Below are 20,568 nucleotides of genomic sequence, written 5' to 3'. Positions count from 1 at the left end.
ACACATTCGTTATTACTCTTGTGGCTAAAATGATGAAAACGGCTTTGTTAATGTTTCTTGTCCCCTCGCAATGACAGTAAACTATTAAATTGCATGAGTCACGTTACAGGCCTATTTATTTCAGTTCAAAATGGCGAAATTAGACAAAACTATATTAGTTTGCCTGGTTATTTTTTGTCATTCGTTTAACATTTATGACCTAAAAAATGTAAAATATGAAGTTTAGCCACTTACATCTTATCTCGCACTTGCCCGTAAACTGAAGCGTCGAGTTGCTCTGCTGAAATTTCGCGCTCAGCGTCTGTGAATATAAAGCCCGCCTACTTTGATTTGATTTGTCATCTCAAATATTCTGACATTGACGAGCAGTGACAGACCAATGAGGCTCAGATGAACACGAACACACACACACACACACACACACACACACACACTACACATACTCTGTCCTCTGTTTTTGACGTGCTCTCTGCTCGCGCGCTGAATCTGATAACAGAACTTACTAGGAACACGGAATTCTGTCGCCAACGTTTAGGGGGGCTGATGTCGTAGGAAATGTATTTCACAAAACGATGTTGTTACGAATCCTTACGCTTTTTAAAGTGGGCATACGGAGATCTTTGACATTTCCTAGTGAGCATACGCAAATCCTTGACATTTTCTAGTGGGTATACGGCGTATACCTGCGTATCACGTAGACTACACCACTGGGGCCAACCCCACCAGGTCTTACCGAACCCCTGGTTGCCACACAGAATGTGTCATTCTACGACACTGATTCAGTGAAGAAAGGTTTGTACATTAAATTGAAAAAAAAAAAATGAAAACATTTGTAAATGTGTGATAATGCCACAGTAAAGTATGTTGAGTTGTCGTAAAGTGTTGATTTCTCTCCTAATAAAGGTGTTACACTGTGTGTTAAATACTGCCTGATCTACAAGACACCAACCAGTCAGGTTTCAAGAATACACTTTAGGTTTTCATAATTGTAACAATAGTATTATTTTGACAATTCGTCTATGTGCAATGATGACACCAGGCCGAAAGGTAAGAAAAAGTTTTTTGCAATCCACATGAACAGCATGTCAAATTGATTTTACAGTATGTATTTTAAGGTATATTTTTGTAATTACCACACTTTAAAGACAAACTTTGGGTGATTGGGTGACTCACACCATTGGGTGATTTCTGTCAATGATGGAGGTCCTTCAAGTGACAACAATCCACCACAACACCCTGGGGAAAGCATTTTTTCAATTTCTGAGCAATGACCAGATATGGCTATGACTTGTCTTGTATTTGTTGTGGCCATGAACCACCTATCCTAATTGCTGATGATAATTGAAAGGTGGCCTTATATTTCCCTGGTAAGCTATTTATAGAAATTACAGTGTAGTAATAATAATATATAAATAACAGCAAATGGGATTGAACAGAGTGTCGCCTCAATAGCTCCCCCTCAGAGAGCCTGGGACTTTAGGCGGCGCTCTTGCCCACAGCCTCCTGAGAAGAAGGATCTGAGGACCGGGAAGGCATCGGAAAAGAGGTCCTAACCACGTTGGGCACTCATGAAACTGGTGTCAGTATACCCTGTCGCCAGTGGTGCTTCGGGACACATCAGTTTCCAGCAAACGCATGCTGCTCTGTCTGGCCCACAGGCTTCAGGAGGGGAGCCGCAGCTCTTAAGGGGAAGACCTATAGGGTGCTTGAAGAGATGGATTCTTTTTGAGATCCAAATTGTCCTAATCTACAAGATAATCAAGCAAGAACACAAAGTTTTGCCCCTTGATGATACATAAATATAATGTAATTACATAGGAAATGTAATTGATTATGTTTTGCTATGGGAAACATAAAAACAACACTGGGTGAAATATTGTATGAATGTGTAACAAACAATGTCCATGTTATTGGTAAAGTTTGATGAAGTGAACAAAGTTTGTGCCACAACTATGTCTGAGAACGAAGGATAATGAGTCAGGATAATAGCATGAAGGGGGTGTTATAATATAGTATAATATCAAGAAAATGTAACTACCTCCTTGTTTATTGTAGCCTTTTTGTTACACATATTTAGCCAAAGTATTGAATATAATGCATTGATTCAATGTTATTTATTTTTGTTTGTAAAATTGGCTTTTTTTGTATAGGCATTAGTGATGGGAATAACGGCGTTACTAACAGCATTACTTTTTCCAGTAACGAGTAATCTTATTGATTACTCTTCTCATCTTAATGACGCCGTTACCATTACTGCCAAAAAATATGGCGCGTTACTATAACTGATGCTGGGTTTTTTTAGATCTCTGAGCGAGAGGCAAATACTTATTTTACTGTTCTTCCTTGGTTAGTGGGAAGAGCACGAGACAAGCGCATAAATGCTGACGATTGGCTGAGGTAGAGTAAAATGTCATTGTATGCCAACCAGAGGTAGAGTTGGGCGGGTGTTCGAAAGCACGCATAGTAGTGATGGGCATTCGGCTCTTTTTACTCAGCTCACTGAAAAGAGCCAGCTCTTTTGGCTCACAAACAGCTCTTTAAATGACTTTGACTATAATTTTTCAATTTTTATTACATAATTATTTAATTTCTATTGGCTAAATTTGTAAAAATAGAGTCGGCTCTTCAGATATGCGAGCCAGCTCCCAACGTTCACCTAAAAGAGCCGGCTCTTAGAGTCGGCTCATTCGCGAATGAGTCGATCCACACATTTGAGCATTTAAAATTTAATTTTACTTGAAAGTAATGCAACAGTTACTTTCTTAAGTAACCAATTACTTTTACAATGTGTAACTGAGTAACTAATTTAGTTACTTTTTGGAAAAAGTAACTAGTAACTAATTACGTTTTAAAGGGTTAGTTCACCCAAAAATGAAAATTCTGTCAGTATTTACTCACCCTCATGTTGTTCCAACCCCGTAAGACCTTCGTTCATCTTCGGAACACACATTAAGATATTTAAGATATTAAGATCGCTCCTGCATACAGTCCATAGGCTTCTTGAGGGACTGGCTCTTGCTGTCCCCGAAAAGTTATTAAAGACATCGTTAAAATAGTCCAAGTGACTACAGGGGCTCAATCTTTTGTTTATCAAAAAGTTTATCAAACGACGAGAACACTTTTGTGGGCAAAAAAACAACAAAAATAACGACTTTATTTCAACTATTCACTTCCTTCTCCATGAGCCTGTAAGTCAGTTAACGTAGTGTGATTGCGTAGGGCTACGTCACACGTAGGCTCACTATTGGCCGACGCTGGTCATGTGTGTGTGATGCGTGTGACGTACAATAACATAAGCTTACGCTATTAAACTAGTAACCTGACTCGCGCAGAGGGAGAAATAAACCAATAGTTGAAATAAAGTCGTTATTTTTGTTGTTGTTTTGCGCACAAAAGTGTTCTCGTCATTTGATAAACTTAAGATTGAGCCCCTGTAGTCACTTGGACTATTTTAACGATGTCTTTAATGACTTTTCGAGGACAGCAAGAGCCAGTCCCTCAAGAAGCCTACGGACTGTATGCAGGAGCGATCTTAATATCATAAATATCTTAATTTGTGTTCCGAAGATGAACGAAGGTCTTACGGGGTTGGAACAACATGAGGGTGAGTAAATACTGACAGAATTTTCATTTTTGGGTGAACTAATCCTTTAAAAGTAACTTGCCCAACACTGATTGGCATAGATGTAAAGAAATTGTTAGTTGTGTGTGTGTGTGTGCTCAAGAACACAAAGAACTGTGGTTCTACTCCTAGAACCTTAAAAGGAAATCAGACATCCTGGTTGAGATTACTGGATTTCACGGACATGAAGAGGTGGACAGCTTGCACCTGCGAGGCGTTGAGGAAGATCTGGAAAACTATGAAAAAGCACAACTTACGTCAATCAAAAAGATTTGAACCTAATGCCTGTGGTAAACACATGAGGATTAAAGACTGATGAGCTGATTGCCTCTTTGAACACTGATGTCAGTACCCCCGACGGCTAGAAGCCCAGAGCTGAGGACAACCTTGTTTCAAAACGTGAAACGTATTTGCCTTTACATTTTTGTCTATTATATAAAGAAAAGTTACCAATTAAAAACTGCCTACCGAGGCTTCTATTTATTGTGTTGTAAGACTTTTAAGAACATTATTTTAAGAATAAGAACATACCACATAGAAGTCTTCTGACCAAATTATAAGTGTATAATTTATGCCAGACTCAACTTACTTTACCTAACCTGAGAATAATAAATAATAAGGTTAAAGGTGTTAAGATCGAAGTAAACACCGCAAACCAATTTACCAAAATTTTTTACAATTTTGAATAGTATTAAACCATTATTAGCAGCATAAGAAAATGCAGATTTATTGAAGATTGTGTGAAATCTGATTGTAAGAAGTGGAAGACACGACAACAATGACAAAGGCAAAAGAAAAACTGCAAACTTGGAAATCCATTTCTCATTCAGCCAAAAGGGGTACAGTCATCGATTGGACGGCGTCCAGTTAAAAAAGTTGATACCATGAAGTTCCTCAGGAAGGTAATCTTGGTCCACTGGCCCTTTGAAGTTGGGGTTATATTTGTATCCTTTAGCGTAGCCCAGATTCTTCATTAGCTTGGTGGGGGCGTTGCGTAGGTGGAGGGGCACAGGCGGTAACGGGCCTTGATGGTTTCTCAGACAGGCCTTGACGTTATTATAGGCCTTGTACACCTCCACAGACTTGGGCGCTCTGGCCATATAAACCACACACTGGGCCAGAATGACCTAGAATAATTCAAGAAGAGATATAGGTGAGATTGAAGGTGAAAAGTTAGTAAGATCAGGGATATAAAAAAAAAAAATACTTCAAATATATAAACGTTATAGATGCTTGTGTCTTCAACTGAATAAAAACATTTTTAAAAAGTTATTGTATTTGTGAATTTTTTATCTCATTTTTTATTTCACAGTTGTGAGAGAATTCTGAATTTTTCCCTCAGATTTGTAAGATAAAAAAAATGAAATTTGCGATTTATAAACTAACAATTGTGAGAAAATAGGGGGAAATATATTCACAATTCTGACTAAACGTAGATACAATTATATAAGATATAAACTTATATCTTGCAATTCTGACTTTCTTTTCTCAGAACTGCAAGATATAAACTCGCAATTGCAAGTTCAGAAAGGGTCAAAGCAAATTTCATGTTTTTATGAGAAACTCATGCTTTTGAGGAATATTAGACTGCTGTCACTTTAAGACCGAATGCATGGATCTAATGTACTGTTACACGTACACTTATCTTGCGAGTCTTCTGTCACCTGATCGGCCTTTATAGAGACCACCGTTCAGACCATATAAAGCTATTAATGGCTATAAACCATCAGCGTCCAATCAATTATAGTTGAGCCACGGTAGTCACATGGAATATTTAAACATTTTCTTCATTGACTTTCTGGGCCATCAAGAGCCAGTCCCTTAGGCAGCCTATGTGGTAGTGAGACAGCTCTCAAATTTAATCAAAAAATATCTTCATTTGTGTTCCGAAGATGAACGAAGGTCTTACGGGGATGGTATAGCATGGGGGTGAGTAATTAATGACTTAATTTTCATTTTTGGGTGAACTAACCCTTTAAAGAACAGTTTAAAGTAGTAAAACGAATGTAGAGCAATAATTGTTTTAGTATTACATTTTGACTCCCAGAATCTAAATTGGTTCGAATCGAGATGTGCCTAAAGATTCCCACCACTAGCAGCAATTGCAGTGTATTTGTCAGTGTTGTACCTCACATTCGGGCATGCCTATGAAGTGACAGGCCTGGAACGCTGACACAGCCTGAGTGAGCGCCAAAGGGTCCGCCAGACCTTTACAAGAGTCCACAACAGATCCAGTCTGTCAAGACGTTAACTTTAACCATAATAGTAACTTCATAATTAGTGTGTGGTCAAACAACACAGGTTTTGGAAAACAAAGGAGCAGCTTCTTACCAATATCCTCACTAGCAAACCGGACCAGTCTGCGGGCCACATACAGGGGGTCTTCACCTCCCTCCAGCATTCTTCCCAGCCAATAGAGGGCTGCATTTGTTTCTGATCCTCTCATTGACTTGTGCAGGGCTGAGATACAGTTATAGTGCTCCTCACCTGTGTGTCACAGAGTTTACATTTCTAGTGAACTGTGGATCTGACTCAACTGTGGACTCCAACTACCTGTAAACATCTATGTGCATATTGACAATATGCAGAAAACAAAGTTTAAGCTCAAGACTGACTGTTCATTTAAACATGAAATGATTCTACAGCATGATCACTCCGTGAACACAGTTACAATGACTTATTCAACTAAAGTCACGTTTATTTATATAGCACTTTTTATGATACAGATTGTTTCGAAGCAGCTTTACAGTGATAACAGGAAAATAATGCAACAACTGTATACATTTTGTGGCATCGGTGTTCTTTGGGGTCAATTTGATGGGCTCTAACCAAACATAACCACATCTGTAGTATTGCGAGAACCACTAGTAGTTCACATGACATGTGACATAATTCTCATGAGAACTAATAATTCTTTCCTGTGCCATGGGGAGGGGAAAACATAATTTTTGCGAGAACTTTGATGTTTCCCGTGCCATGGGGGAGGGGAAAACATAATTTTTGCGAGATTGACCCCAAACATAACTCGTGTTACTATCCTTGATAATAGTTTTTCTTTCCAAATGTTATAGATTACAAAAATCTATAGTTAGAAATATTATAAAACAAATAAAACACCAAATATATTTATACTATTCCAATTTTAGGTCAATCACTAAGATTTTATGTTGATTTGTAAATTTGTCCATAGTCATGCGATGGGTGGTGGGTGGATGTCAACTTAAAAGGTTAAGTATTCAGCAAAGACATAAATTAACTGAGATAAACCTTTGTAATATATATATATATATTGTGGAGATTTAAATTATTGGGGTCAAACTGACCCCAGTAGGTAAAAAATGTCACCAGATTTGAGAGTATAACAGGAGGCTTAAATAAGTGATGTCTGACTGAAAGAACCGTGATTCACACTGACTGAGGACAATAACCATTATTATTTTATTTATTATATAAGTTTTTGGCAATAATTTACTTACTTAAGACAAAAAATGCAAGTATAAAACGCTCATGAACCAGTCCTATTCATATAAATTCCTAAAATATATTCCTTCATAGTAACGCTCGCTTACCTAGAATATATTATTTTTAACAAAAATATTCAGAAAAATTTATAAAGTAATGTAGGGATAATCTGGGATTGCTTGAACTTGCATTAATTCTTGCAACTACACATTCCTGAGAGATTAACTCAACAAATTCAAACATATTTCTTGACAGTTCAAAAACATAGTGAGCTGCCAGCATGCAAAATATCTTATAAATAAAAATTATTATAAACAAAACATTTACATCAGAATGTTTCTAAACCAATAAACTAATGACAAAATACTTCAATAAGCTTAAAAATAAATGACACACAAATTCAAGACCCTAAAAGCAACACCACAATGGGAAACGGTTGCAAATTTGTGCTAGCCTAATTCGTGGAAGTGAAACAACTGCACATCTTTTGTCACAGGTTAGTTTAGACACAATAATTGCACTGTTTATTGGATAATAACTTCAGTACAAACCGGACATACCTGCTTTGTCATAAAGAATGTGGGATCTCTGAAGGCCCTCTTTAATGTGTTGCTCACGCACGATAATCTGCTGAGGGCCGCCGTTGGGACTGGAGGAACTGGAAGCCGCGCGCACCTGGACAACACACGCTTGTACCGCCAGCTGAAGGCCATTCAGAGCGGCTCGGGCATCACCGTCACACAGATGCGCCACAGTGTCTAGGGCTTTCTGCTCAACACACACCTGAGATCTGAAAACAAATCAGTGTGTTTACCAACCCTTTCCATTTCAACATTTTCAAGCTTTAAATTGTCTGCACACTTGAGTCCTTAAAGCAAAATTTAAAGCCAAGCTTTCGGTAAAACAACCATGCTCAGGGCATTTGTATTACCGAAAGCTTGGCATTAAATTTTGCTTTAAGGACTCAAGTGTGCAGACAATTTATTTATTTTTTGGGTTGTCAAGTGGTATCTGTCTGGCACCTTGTTTGCCGTGAGTGCGGTGAAACTCTTTCACATTAACATTTTCAAGCTTTAAAAAGACATTGCAAAAAGTAATCCATATGAACCGAGCGGTTTAATCTAAGTCTTCTAATAAGGCCCTTCGTTAGTTTAGGTTTGGAACAACATAAGGGTGATATATATATATATATATATATATATATATATTATAATTTCTTTTTTTATGAAGGGACAGACTATCCCTAAATGAAATCTTTCCAAAAGACACCTTGGAAATCACTTAAGGAACACATCAAATATAATAATAAACATAATTATTATTGATACATTAATATTCTTTACAGTCTTTCATCTCAATTAACTGTGTGCAGATTGCATTATCAGTCTATACATTCACGTAAAATGGTTTGCTCAAAGGTACAATGGTTTTATCACAGTATCAATAAAAGAAAAAGAAAGAAAAGGGTGAAAACTAGGATTGGGAATCAAAAAAATCAATTCCAATTCTGAAATCAGATACATTTTAATGTGATTTCAAACCATTTTCAAGTGCAAGACGACGAGAAAGAGAACTCAATTCTGCACTCAGCCGCATCTCATACAGAACATGATACTGAAATGAGTTCTTATCCATGTCTTCTTGCTCTTGAATGCACAAGTACACATACAATTGTCCAAATATCCTTATAAACAGGGTCAGTTTTGTCTTAAGTGAACGGAAAACAGTTGAGAAAGAACACGTGGAACAGTAGATTACGGTGGTGATGGCGCAGTGGATAAGACACATGCCTTTGGTGAGAGAGACCCGAGTTCAAATCCACTATGAGACACCAATGTGTCCCTGAGCAAGACACTTAACCCCTAGTTGCTCCAGAGGCGTGCGTGCGACCTCTGACAAAGCAATTGTAAGTCGCTTTGGATAAAAGCGTCAGCTAAATGAATAAATGTAAATGTAGATTGGATCCTGCATGGGGTCTTAAAGTGACAGCAGCCTAATAAACCTGACGCCATCTATGTAATTAAATTAATAGTTGAAGAGTTCAGATGCAAAAGCCTCTAAGTGCCATTTGAAATTTTCTTCTAAAATGATCATTTTTATCAAGCCTATATAATCAGCTTCAGTAATTTCACTTAAATGACAATTAATTGGTAATCCTCAATGCAATTTAAGTGAAATTACTGAACTTAAATATACAAGCATGATAAAAATGATCATTTTAGAAAAAAATTTCAAATGGCACTTAGAGGCTTTTGCATCTGAACTCTTCAGTTGTTTTTCAAGTTGTTTCAAACCTGTATGAATTTCGTTCTTCTGCTGAACACCAAAGATATTATGAAGAATTTCGGTAACCAGACAGTTGATGGAGCCCATTGACTTCCATTGTAGGAAAAAAAAATTCCCTTGAAGTCAATGGTGTCCATCAACTGTCTGGTTACCGAGATTTGTTCATAATATCTTCCTTTGTGTTCAGCAGAAGAAAGAAATTCATACAGGCTTTAAACTTGAGGGTGAGTAAATGATGACAGAATTTTCATTTTTTAAGTGAACTATCCCTTTAAAGTTAATCAAAGAACAATTGAAAAATAATCTTACTCACTGACCTTGACTGAATAACGTTTATTAAAGGGATAGTTCACTTTGAAATTAATTTTTGATACGTTTTAGCTTACCTCAAGGGCATCCAAGATGTAGGTGTCTTTGTTTCCACAGTATTTTCAATTTTGACATTTTTCAGTCTATCAGTCATACACTTGGAGGCTAAGGGGGTCCACCAAAAAGCATGCACAGAGAAGTCAAAATTACACATGATTTAATGACTCGTAAATGTAAGTACACATTGATGGCCTAAGACACGAAACGAGCAGTTTGTGTGAGAAAACGAACAGTATTTATATTGTTTTTACCTCTTGTAATCATAGCCATGACAAAATGATCTGACGGCACGGGCGCTTCGGTCTGCGCAAGTGCCGGAAGTGATCTCTCGCGCGCCTACGTCACTCTTTGTTTATACAGAGATTTCGGAAGTTTTACCTTTCACTAAACATATTTAGATATACGGGAAACCGCAATGGAAGACGATTTCGGTATATCTAAATATGTTTAGTAAAAGGTAAAATTTCCGAAATCTCCGTGTAAATATTGAGTGACGTCACACGCAAGCGATCACTTCCGGCGTAACATTGAACTGATTCAGTTCGGTTCAGTTGTACATTGAACAACTGATTCAGATCACTTGGACTGTGATTACACGAGGTAAAAACGATAAATACTGTTCGTTTTCTCACAAAAAACGATCGTTTCGTGTCTTAGGCCATCAATGTTTACTTACATATATGAGTCATTAAATCATGTTTAATTTGGACTTCTCTGTGCATGCTTTTTGGTGGACCCCCTTAGCCTCCAGTGTATGACTGATAGACAACAACGGTTTGACTGAAATGTCAAAATTGAAAATGCTGTGGAAACAAAGACACCTACATCTTGGATGCCCCTGAGGTAAGCTAAAATATATCAAAAATTAATTTCAAAGTGAACTATCCCTTTAATAGATTTATTTTACGTTTGATTTCAATTTCTGTACCTCAACATTGTTCAGTTGTATTTATTTGTGATACTGCCAATTTGTTTATTTCTTACTATTATTACCGTTTTTACTTGTGTCTTTATTAATGTCTGACATTTATATTAGTTAGTCCAGTTGTTTTTGTTGTGGTATTTATGTTAAAACCATAAATAAAAAATAAATGTTCTTTGGGCTGCTGATTTTTGTTCATATCATGTTTATAATACCTATATCATTTTCTATAAAGCTGCTTATAACTTGAATAATAAAGCAATAAATCAGGATGCTGCAGATATTGAAGGGTTGTTCTTAGGCTTGATGGGGAGCAGAAACCAGCAGAGTTTTCATGGGATGTAACATTGATTGAACAATACTACACATCTCCAGATATTTCCATTTCTACACTAGTGGTCTTACTCATCAAATGTTTTACTCTCATCCGTAAGATCCAAATCACAGATTGCTCTTCAGACTGAGTCTCATAAAACAATGAGAACATTGGGTTCATTGAAACTCAAAACCGGCTCCAAGTGATCATGTTTACTGCAGACGTTTCCATGACTCCAAGGCCCCTAAAACCTGATCCGCAGCAGTTCACAGCTGGTACACTTGAGGTCAGGGTTAGGGACAACTGTTTGTCCTACTTACCATTCCCAATGACTAACAAGCCAATAAATCATCAAAATGAGGCATTAAGGCGGGTGGAAGAGCCATCGCTGTTGCGGGTGATACGCTGTGATAACAAGAGCACAACTGGCACTTACTCTGAGCAGATCTCCGAAGAGTCCTGTTCCACTGCATCCCCATTCAACACCTGCAGTCCGAGGAAGTCTACAGCCCGACGCAGAATCAAGCCCATCGCCTCCACCGACAACCTCTCCAGCACCAGAACCCTACACCGACTCAGCAACGCGCTGTTGACCTGGAAGGACGGGTTCTCTGTGGTGGCCCCAATAAGAGTGATCGTCCCACACTCCACATGAGGCAGAAAGGTGTCCTGATGCCAGAACGGGAAGAGGAATATTGAAGTAAGGTAACATTGGAGGGGAAGAGAAGACACCAAGCATTCCAAAAATGGCTAAATATCAATGGTGAGTCTGTTCTAGAAGTAATTATGATAGTGTTGATATCTATGTCTTTTAAAAGCTACATTTTTCTTTTTAAATAGGCTACGAACTTTTTCCGACTAGCGCAGGCTTAGGTACCAAGTTGCTACTGGAATTTAAAAAATGTGACACTTTGAGCGGAATCGTAAACACCTTGATTGACGAAGGCTTTCCAGACCTATAGATTGTTCAAGATCTTGCACGATTCTGGATAAATTGAGAATCATGATGTGATATTGTAACAATTACTCATGCAGCTCTAGATCGTTCATTTTGTTCCGAAAACAGGGACTTAAATTTTTGCGACATTGCATTTTCTTCTTGGTTTGGTTCGCTTTTACAAGGCAACATTTCAAAGAGCACCAAAATATGTTTATGCAGGTAAAACTGCGCTTTCATTGGTCAGAGTGCACCTGTTCATGTTACTCATCTGTCAGGGTTTATTGTGGCTTTAGCTGTCGTTCCACTAACTTGTACAGTTGTATAGAAACATTTATACCCTCTCAAACTGATGTATAGAGTGGGAATCAAGTTGTAATGCACTGGTTTCAATGGGTTGCAATTACATGACATTTTAAGATGGAGGCGCTCTTTGGTTTTCAACCATAATAACGAATGTGCTCACTTAGAGAATCAGACACTGCTGCTTTTTACGGAACACATTTCCCTTTATGAATTATAATATCGCTCGGTTCATTGGTGTGTTCAGTCTGATTGCTTTGTCACCACAAGCGAACCCCTCCAGAACTCGTTTTGAATCGGGGTGAGACCACCTTGTTCAGATCGATTGTTATGCCTTGTTCTTTTATGCCTAAACGACACAAACTAAAGGAGAAAACGTGGCATGGTCCAAAAACAAAATGTTCCAAACTAGCTAGGTGAGAAAACGTCCATCACGAATTATGCAGAACTTTAAAATTGCGTCAAGGTGCGGTCACATTTAGGGCCCTTTTACACCTACCTTGTTTGGTCCGGACTTTCTGACTTTTCAGTTTGGTCCGAATCAAAATTACAGGTGCGAAACCTCCTCGGACCACGGTCCGGACCAAACAGATGAAATTTGGTCCGACGAAAAGAGGTAGTCTTGGTCTGGATCAAACGGAAAAAAGGTTTGGTTCGTTTCTAGTGTGAAAGCATTTCAGTATGGTTCGGACTTTCAGACCTTTTACAGGAAGTTCTGGGGGTTCCTGCATAGCCAAAAAAACAGAAGGTGGCAGGAGAAATGAGCCATGGTAGCACATGGGGAGATGAGGAGACAAGGCTTTTTATTGAAGTATGGTCTGAATAAGAAGTCAACTTGCAGTCTTCTCCTTTCCGCCCGGCATTCATTTGGCAAAATTGAACTAGCCTTGTGTATAGTTGGCGCTGCAGGTAAATATCCCATAAAAATAACAGTATAGTTGCAACGATATGCGTCTGTTCATCATGTTGTCAAAGTTACCCGCCGAATTGACAACACGCTGATGTTAGATGCACGTCCATTTACTAAACCAATCAATGTCAAGATGCAGCCCACATAGATGATGACGACAGGACACACATGTCACGTAAAGTTCTTTAATGCGCTCGCAGAATTGCAGTGTAAAACCAAACCAAAACTTGGTGTGGACTTTCAGGTGTGAAAACACCCTTAGACTTATCCAGCAATTTTTTTTGTGGTCGGAATTAAGTTCTGGAATTTCGCTTCAGAGCTAAAGATATCCCGGTAACACTTTACAATAAGGTTCATTAGTTAACATTAGTTAATCACATTAGTTAATATGAACTAAGAATGAACAATACTTCTTCAGCATTTATTAATCTTAGTTAATATTAATTCCAACATTTACTAATACGTTATTAAAATCAAAGGTTGTATTAGTTAACATTAGTTAATAGACTGTGAACTAACATGAACGCACAATGAACAGCTGTATTTATATTAACTAACATTAACAAAGATTAATAAACACTGTAACTAATGCATTGCTCATCGTTAGTTCATGTTAGTTAATGCATTTACTAATGTTAACTAATGAACCTTATTGTAAAGTGTTACCGATATCCCCATGCAGATTTCGCATTGTATTCAAATTGAATTAATAAAAAATGCTTCAACGAAAGAAGGTTGTTTTGAAAGGAGCTATTTGTCTGATTAACTGGACATGTTTGCACCCGGTGACACGGATGAGGTACACAATAATCTTTATCTTCCTGTTGACCTCATCTTTTTAACACATATTTTCCAGCCTAAAAGCCTCATACTCACTTTGGTATTCTGACACCACACAATAAAGAGGCGCAATAAATTCCTGTATAAATATATGTCGCTCCTTTTTTTGTCCGGGGTGGGGGGGTTTGTTTCAGGTTCTTTGAATCCAAGCTAAATAAGAAGGAATGAGAAGGGTATCCTCGGGCTGGCATAGTGTCTGCTGTATTTATAAATATAATTATGGGTATATGCTAAGGCCACTGGCGCTGTCGTAAAGGATACACTGTACTGGTTGTCTGGCATACAAAAATAAACATGCTTCCAGGGTGATCCTATGCCAGCTGTACCTACACAAGACCTCTAACAAACATGAACTTACATTTACTGACATGCATTGGTCCCCAAAAAGTACGCAAAAAAATCTGAATTTCAAATCAAGAGTCTGTATCTAAAATGCTATGAGGAATCAGCTGGCGTTTTAGGCTTCTTTATGGATACTGTATGAAGTCAGTTCTCCACATGTGTCCAAGAGAATTACACAAACTATTAGCCTGGATGCCAGCCGAACTAAGCCCCGCCGACAAAATTTGAGGATGGGACGTTCGGTCTGGACTTGATCCGTTGAGAAGCAAATATGCCCGAACCAAAGCTGTTCGGACCAATCAAATTGTCAGGGCGGGCTTTATACGATGATGGACAGATGATCAACATAACGTAATCATCCACGTCACCAGAGCGCTTAGGTTGAATTCGTTTACAACAAAGAATGGCTGCCACTGGAGAATTCAGCCATCTTGTTTGTTATAGAAGATGTAGACACTATATTCATTTTAAAAGAGGAACAGAACCGCAATTAAGGCATTTGCCGATCCAATTTAGTGCAGAGGCATTTTATTTCCTGGTTCAGTTGAAACACGGCCCATAATCACAGCCCAATGGAGCAGTTTCAGACTCACATTCTGACTCGAATCTGAGTATGACGACGTCATGCTAACGAACTATCATGTCCCTCTAATGTTTTACAACCACAAAAGGGCAAAATGTCTTGTCTTCAATTTCAAAAACAGATCTACTATGTTGGAATTTCAAGTGTCTTTACCTAATGTGCTGACATTCATAAATTCTATGGCTTTAGCATCCAGAGACTGTATCTCTAATGTAAGGTGACAGACCTGCTGGGATTTGTTGAAGCGATGTATCTCGTCGATGAACAGAACAGTCTTCCTCTTGCACAGACGAAGCTCATTCTGGGCCTGTTTGATGACCTCACGCACATCACTGGTTGACGCGCTGGTGGCGGAGAGCGTCACGAAGCGTCCTGTACCTTTCTTCTTCAAAGAACTGGCAATAATATGGGCCAGGGTGGTCTGTAAACAACAAACAAGATGGGATGGTGATATTTACAAGAATCTTCTCATGATTGCATCAAATGTTTGTTGTTTGCAATGTATCACTTCCATTTGAAATAGTTGAGAGTTAAGACTAAATATGACATGAGCGAACTCAAGTAGAGGGGAACAGACCCCCAACATGTGACACTGGCTCTGCTATAGATCCATGAGACAATCTATAAAATACCAAAAATAAATGAGTGAAACCAGATAGTTGACACAGGAAGGTCCCCGTTTCTGAACCCCCCAAGTTAGTTTTCACCACAAAGTGAACTATGCATCACAGCAATCGAAAATAAGCTTCTAGTCTACACCGAACAGGGTACCTCTCGGGATCCGTACAAGTATTAAAGGCAAGATAATAACAGGGTGAATGTCACAAAGAAATGTCTGAGCCACTCAAAAATCAAAAGGGAAATAAACAGAAATGACATTCAAGCAGATTACTGTCCTGTCCCTGTCCCACCACTATCTTTTCAGAATAGCAAGTTCACTTAATGACCCCCAGGGACATTATTCTAGCTAGCACATGCACCTGTCAACAGCTGATTTGACCCTTTTCTTAACAAGTCACTTTAGAATAGCATACAATTGGGTCAGCTAGCTTTGCCATATCTCATTATGTCATTACCATTGACCAAAACCATAATAATAGTTCTGAAATAAGCTCTCGTCAACCATCTACAAAAGATCTTTACTGTCTGGAAGAAATTAAATGTTCTATTATGGCCAAAACATTGACACACACATGACTTTTTATAAACTCTGTTTACTCCTGGTATTAAGATGTGTTTTGGTTGATGGGATTACAAGTAGACGAGAGACACATTCCCGTTTAAAAAAGGGGTTGTGATCCGTCTCTTTTGTCCACTTTCACCCACTTCTGTCCTGATTTCTTTGAGGGGAGGGTCCATGGTCAGGTAAATGAATGAACTTTTTCAGATCTTTCAATCAAATGGCTCACGCAACTCCATATGAACGTGTCCGGAGATGACAGAAAAACACACAGAGCTTCATCTTTAGTTTCTCCTCTGACAGACACAAGACCAGCCGAACGCTGTGAGTGTGTGTTAGAGATCAGGAATGGTGAGAGAATATTGTGCTTGGGACATTTTTCATCTTCAAACCAAACTTGGGTCTCCAGCCGACAGTTAAACCCCGTCTGGCTATCGCTCTTCTCATAATGTCACGCATTAGATCAGTAGCCGGAGAGAAGACGCTCTTTAGTGGCTGTTTGAACACATTCGATCACATGAGCGTTTACACTACTAAAGCAATCCGATCGAATGTGTTTTCAACTTCCTCTGGAAATGGTCGACAGTGGACAAGCTCAAAGCCTCTTAAACCCCGTTTACACCTGTGTTTAGTGTCGTCCACTTGTGATCCGATCCACCAAAACACATCTTAAAGTCGGCGTGAAACTAAAGTTGAGATTGTAATTTTTTCCTAGTCGTCACGTATATATCCGAGTGAAACGGCTTCTGAAATTAGAAACAAAGGTAAGGCAGGGCTTGATTTCGTCCTTCAGGAATCGATTGGATTGTTGGAGGTTGGGCGTTGCAAACAAAATGGAGGCAGATTTGAATGCGATTCTCTGCACCGATAGCCGCACCCTCATCGGATCTGGCCGCACCCTTTCGCCATTTCACGTGACCGAGGTCGTTTCAATGGGGGAGGGAAGGGTAATGTATTTGATTAAAGATTATAAGGGTACATGAGTTTAAAAAAATAATGAAGTGTACAGATAAATCATTTATAATAAACACTACAACATTACATTTAAAAAGAAGATTTGTCAAATTTGATTTCATGCCGACTTTAACACCAGCTGTAAACAGAACCATAAACATAAAGCTTCAAAAAGGGGGGGTTTGGTAATGCATTAGAAGAACCTCTTTTTTGTATTATTAAGGACATTTTAATAATCTAAATGACCTTTATTTCAAAGAGAAGGTTCTTCATGGAACCAGCAATGCAAATGAAGAACCTTTAAGAGTGTGACTGTTTGGGGGAATTATGCTTGACTGTTATTATTAATAAGGCAACTTATTCTTCAAGTAAAAATGTCCTTTTATTTTAATTTCAAGTCCACTGTGAGATGTACTCACATACTGCATGCTGTATATTATCTGAATATTACCTACTTCCTGGGACAGGTTTGCAAAAAATTCCTAAAAAATTCCAGCTGAAGAATCTGAAAATGAAAAGTGACTTTAATAACAATGACATGACAAAAAAAGTCACAAGCATGTAACATTTTGGAGAAATAATTAGAAATGTAAAAACAAAATTGTGTGTAAAAAGCCTAATTTATTTATTGATAAATGCAAAAATATATGAAAATTATATATTTTTTGGAAATATAACAAAGGATCAGCCTGATATTTAAAGAGTTTATAGAGTTCAGCCAATAATGTTAAATGCTACATCATTATGGAATGACATTTATAACGCAAGTCTTTTGTTTGTGGAACACAAAATAATTCTGAAAAATGGGAAAAAGGTATTCTTTCGTTTTTTCCGCAGATGAAATAAATCCACACAGGATTGGAACAACATGACACTTTGCTACATAAATGGTGACCAAATTGTCATCTTCGGGTGAACTATTTTCAAGCTGTTAAAATGATTTTTTGAGGGTTAACTAAATAAACAATAGGTCTGTGACATCCTTAATATGTATCTGGAGTCTCAGAGACCAGAATAAAGGACTTTTGAAACACATTATAAACAAAATATCTTCCTTGATGATGTTTTATTTATTCGATAACACACATTTGTGAGAATCTCCCGTAAAGTCAGCATGAAATTAAAGTTGCGATTTTGCTCCCCAATTGAGACAAGTCTCATGGGAAAAGAAAAAAAAATAAGTTTTGTCTCTGGGAAAATTTGAATATCGTGCAAAAGTTATAATTTTTAAGATTATAGCTTACAGCTTATGAAAAGCCCAAATTCAAAATCTCAGAAAATTAGATAACATGAAATTAATAAAAAAAAGGAATTTAAATACAGAAATGTCAGCCCTCTAAAAAAAGTATAATCATGCGTGTATAGTTATAATAAATATATTATATATATATATAATAATAAATATATATAATAAATATATTACTTTCACCTTTTAATTTAAATGACTGAAATACACAAACTTTTGCACGATATTCTAATGTTTCTAGTTTCACCTGTAGCTTAGGCTATGTGATTGCTGTTGTTTTTGCTGTGATCTCATGCGAGTGAAAGTGGAAGGCGAAGTTATTGATTATGAGCACATAAAAAAAAAAAACTAATACAATTATAATGACGTGTGCACGAATAAATAATTGATATGTAATATTTCTTAAAAAAAATAAAAAATAAAGAATGGTCCATTTTGATTTCATGGTGACTTTAATAGAGAATATATAAGGCTTGAAGGTATATCTAGTGCAAATGGGTGAATTAACTACAAACCAGAGACCTTTCCACAGCCTGGTGGGCCCCAGAGTATCAGAGATGGGATGTCCTGTGACAGAAGCAGGGGTCTCAGCAGGGTCTGCTCTCCAAGCAGTTTATTCTGCCCGAAATACTCCTCCAGGGTGCTGGGTCTCAGGACTTCAGCCAGGGGTTTGTCATTGTTCAGACGCAATGCTCTGGGTGAAGAAGCGGCTGGTGCATCTGGACACGCAGGCTTCACGTCTGGACTGATGGACACTTCTGTAACGTTACTGTCTACGGGCTTCTGTTTCTGAGGATCAGTCGCTTTAGATTTGGTTTGAAACACGGAGAACACTGGAGAAGGGCGGGTGTCGGTAGTGACACTGCGGGGTTTTTTGGAGGGTGGTCCAGATGTGTGATGATGATCATTATTGCCCAGTAAACACTCATCCAAGTGCGCATTAATTCTGCCCGGTTCAAAGTCACGAGCGCAAACCGGACACTTCACGGCATCCGACGCATTCTCCGCCATGCCCACAGTGAATTCCCCTGCTTATTCCCCGAATGTGGTTTCTAAATCACCTGTGTTGACTTCTTGTTGACATTCACTCACATGTGGAGAAAGAGCGCTCTTCCGAGAGGATATTATGACGCGGGAGAATGAAATCTCGTCTCGCGAGATTCTTTAGTGACAGGAAAGTTAACTTGAGTTGAGTTCCACTTCCACGAGAAGTTCGAAGTTGGAATTTAGAAGGTTAAAGAAGAAGAATTAAGAAGGTTTCTTCATTCGCGAAACAAAACCACTGCACTGTGTCTGTTTCATTTCATTAATTAAATGTCTCTTGTGAGCCGGAAACGGTGTAGAGATACCTAAACAAATTTAAATAAACGTGCTACTTCATAAGTCAAATTTAAGATGTAAAACAACACCTATCAATTATATGATATATATATATATATATATATATATATATATATATATATATATATATGAAGAGTTCAGATGCAAAAGCCTCTAAATGCCATTTGAAATTTTCTTCTTTAATGATGATTTTTATCAAACTTGTAAATTTAAGTTCAGTAATTTCGCTTAAATAACAATTAATAGGTAATTATCATTGCCATTTAAGTGAAATTACTGAACTTAAATATACAAGCTTGATAAAAATGATCATTCTAGAAGAAAATTTCAAGTGGCACTTAGAGGCTTTTGCATCTGAACTCTTTATAGCCATGTGACAGCTGCAATTAAATATCATGTTGCAATTTTAGAAAATCGTTTTTGTAAATAAAAAAAACCCTACAAATGTGTCATCATGTTTTAATAACCATAAACTTAAGAACTAGGTCAAGTTATAATATCTGATTAATAATCAAAATCTTTTCACAATACATTGTTTCAAAGCAGCTTGCAGCTTCACAGAAAACGCACGTGTCTACATGACAATCTTTTATCAGAGGTGACTCAAGTAATGTCCATATGTCAGAAATGTTCCGATTTATGTTAATACAAACCCATGCATTTAGACAACATCATGTATTCATTTTAGGAATTGGAACAATGAGCTCATGAAAGTAATTATTACAATACAAGTGAACATAATGATTTACATAGATGTGTCAGTGGTGCAGAACTGAATAGTGTTGGTTTGGTGTCGTCGGGGTCCTCCTGCATGACTGTTCTTGTTGTCTGCTTTAATGAATTTATTAAACAACAGTTTTCATCATGGCTTGTGTCTAACAACTAGTTTAAGAATAATAACAACAACAACATTTGAGTGCATTCACTTCCTGCTGCAGAATTTTACTGATGGACT

At 37.7% G+C, this 20,568-nt stretch overlaps 1 protein-coding gene across 1 annotated transcript; it reads right to left on the bottom strand.

Moving 5' to 3' along the window:
* Positions 1-4,321: 4,321 nt before the first annotated feature.
* wrnip1 (WRN helicase interacting protein 1) lies at positions 4,322-19,412 on the bottom strand. The gene is made up of 7 exons (XM_039684093.2): positions 18,795-19,412; positions 15,119-15,313; positions 11,414-11,646; positions 7,645-7,874; positions 5,954-6,109; positions 5,751-5,830; positions 4,322-4,749 (listed from the first exon to the last, which is right to left on the bottom strand). The coding sequence occupies exons 1-7, from the start codon at positions 19,281-19,283 to the stop codon at positions 4,468-4,470; spliced, it is 1,665 nt and encodes a 554-aa protein (XP_039540027.2). The 5' UTR covers positions 19,284-19,412; the 3' UTR covers positions 4,322-4,467.
* Positions 19,413-20,568: the final 1,156 nt, after the last annotated feature.

This window comes from Pimephales promelas, chromosome 5 (assembly GCF_988280905.1).
Source record: "Pimephales promelas chromosome 5, fPimPro1.hap1.1, whole genome shotgun sequence".
NCBI lineage: Eukaryota > Metazoa > Chordata > Actinopteri > Cypriniformes > Leuciscidae > Pimephales > Pimephales promelas.
The sequence above is the reverse complement of the archived record's forward strand: the minus strand, read 5'-3'. Positions and strand labels throughout refer to the sequence as shown.

Excerpts from the sequence above, each read along its gene's own strand:
- wrnip1 (XM_039684093.2), bottom strand. The coding sequence starts at position 19,283 with ATGGCGGAGAATGCGTCGGATGCCGTGAAGTGTCCGGTTTGCGCTCGT. Across the intron at positions 11,647-15,118 it reads GCTTCAACAAATCCCAGCAG|GACACCTTTCTGCCTCATGT; the intron begins GTCTGTCACCTT and ends TTCTGGCATCAG. Across the intron at positions 5,831-5,953 it reads GTTTGCTAGTGAGGATATTG|GTCTGGCGGACCCTTTGGCG; the intron begins GTAAGAAGCTGC and ends ACTCTTGTAAAG.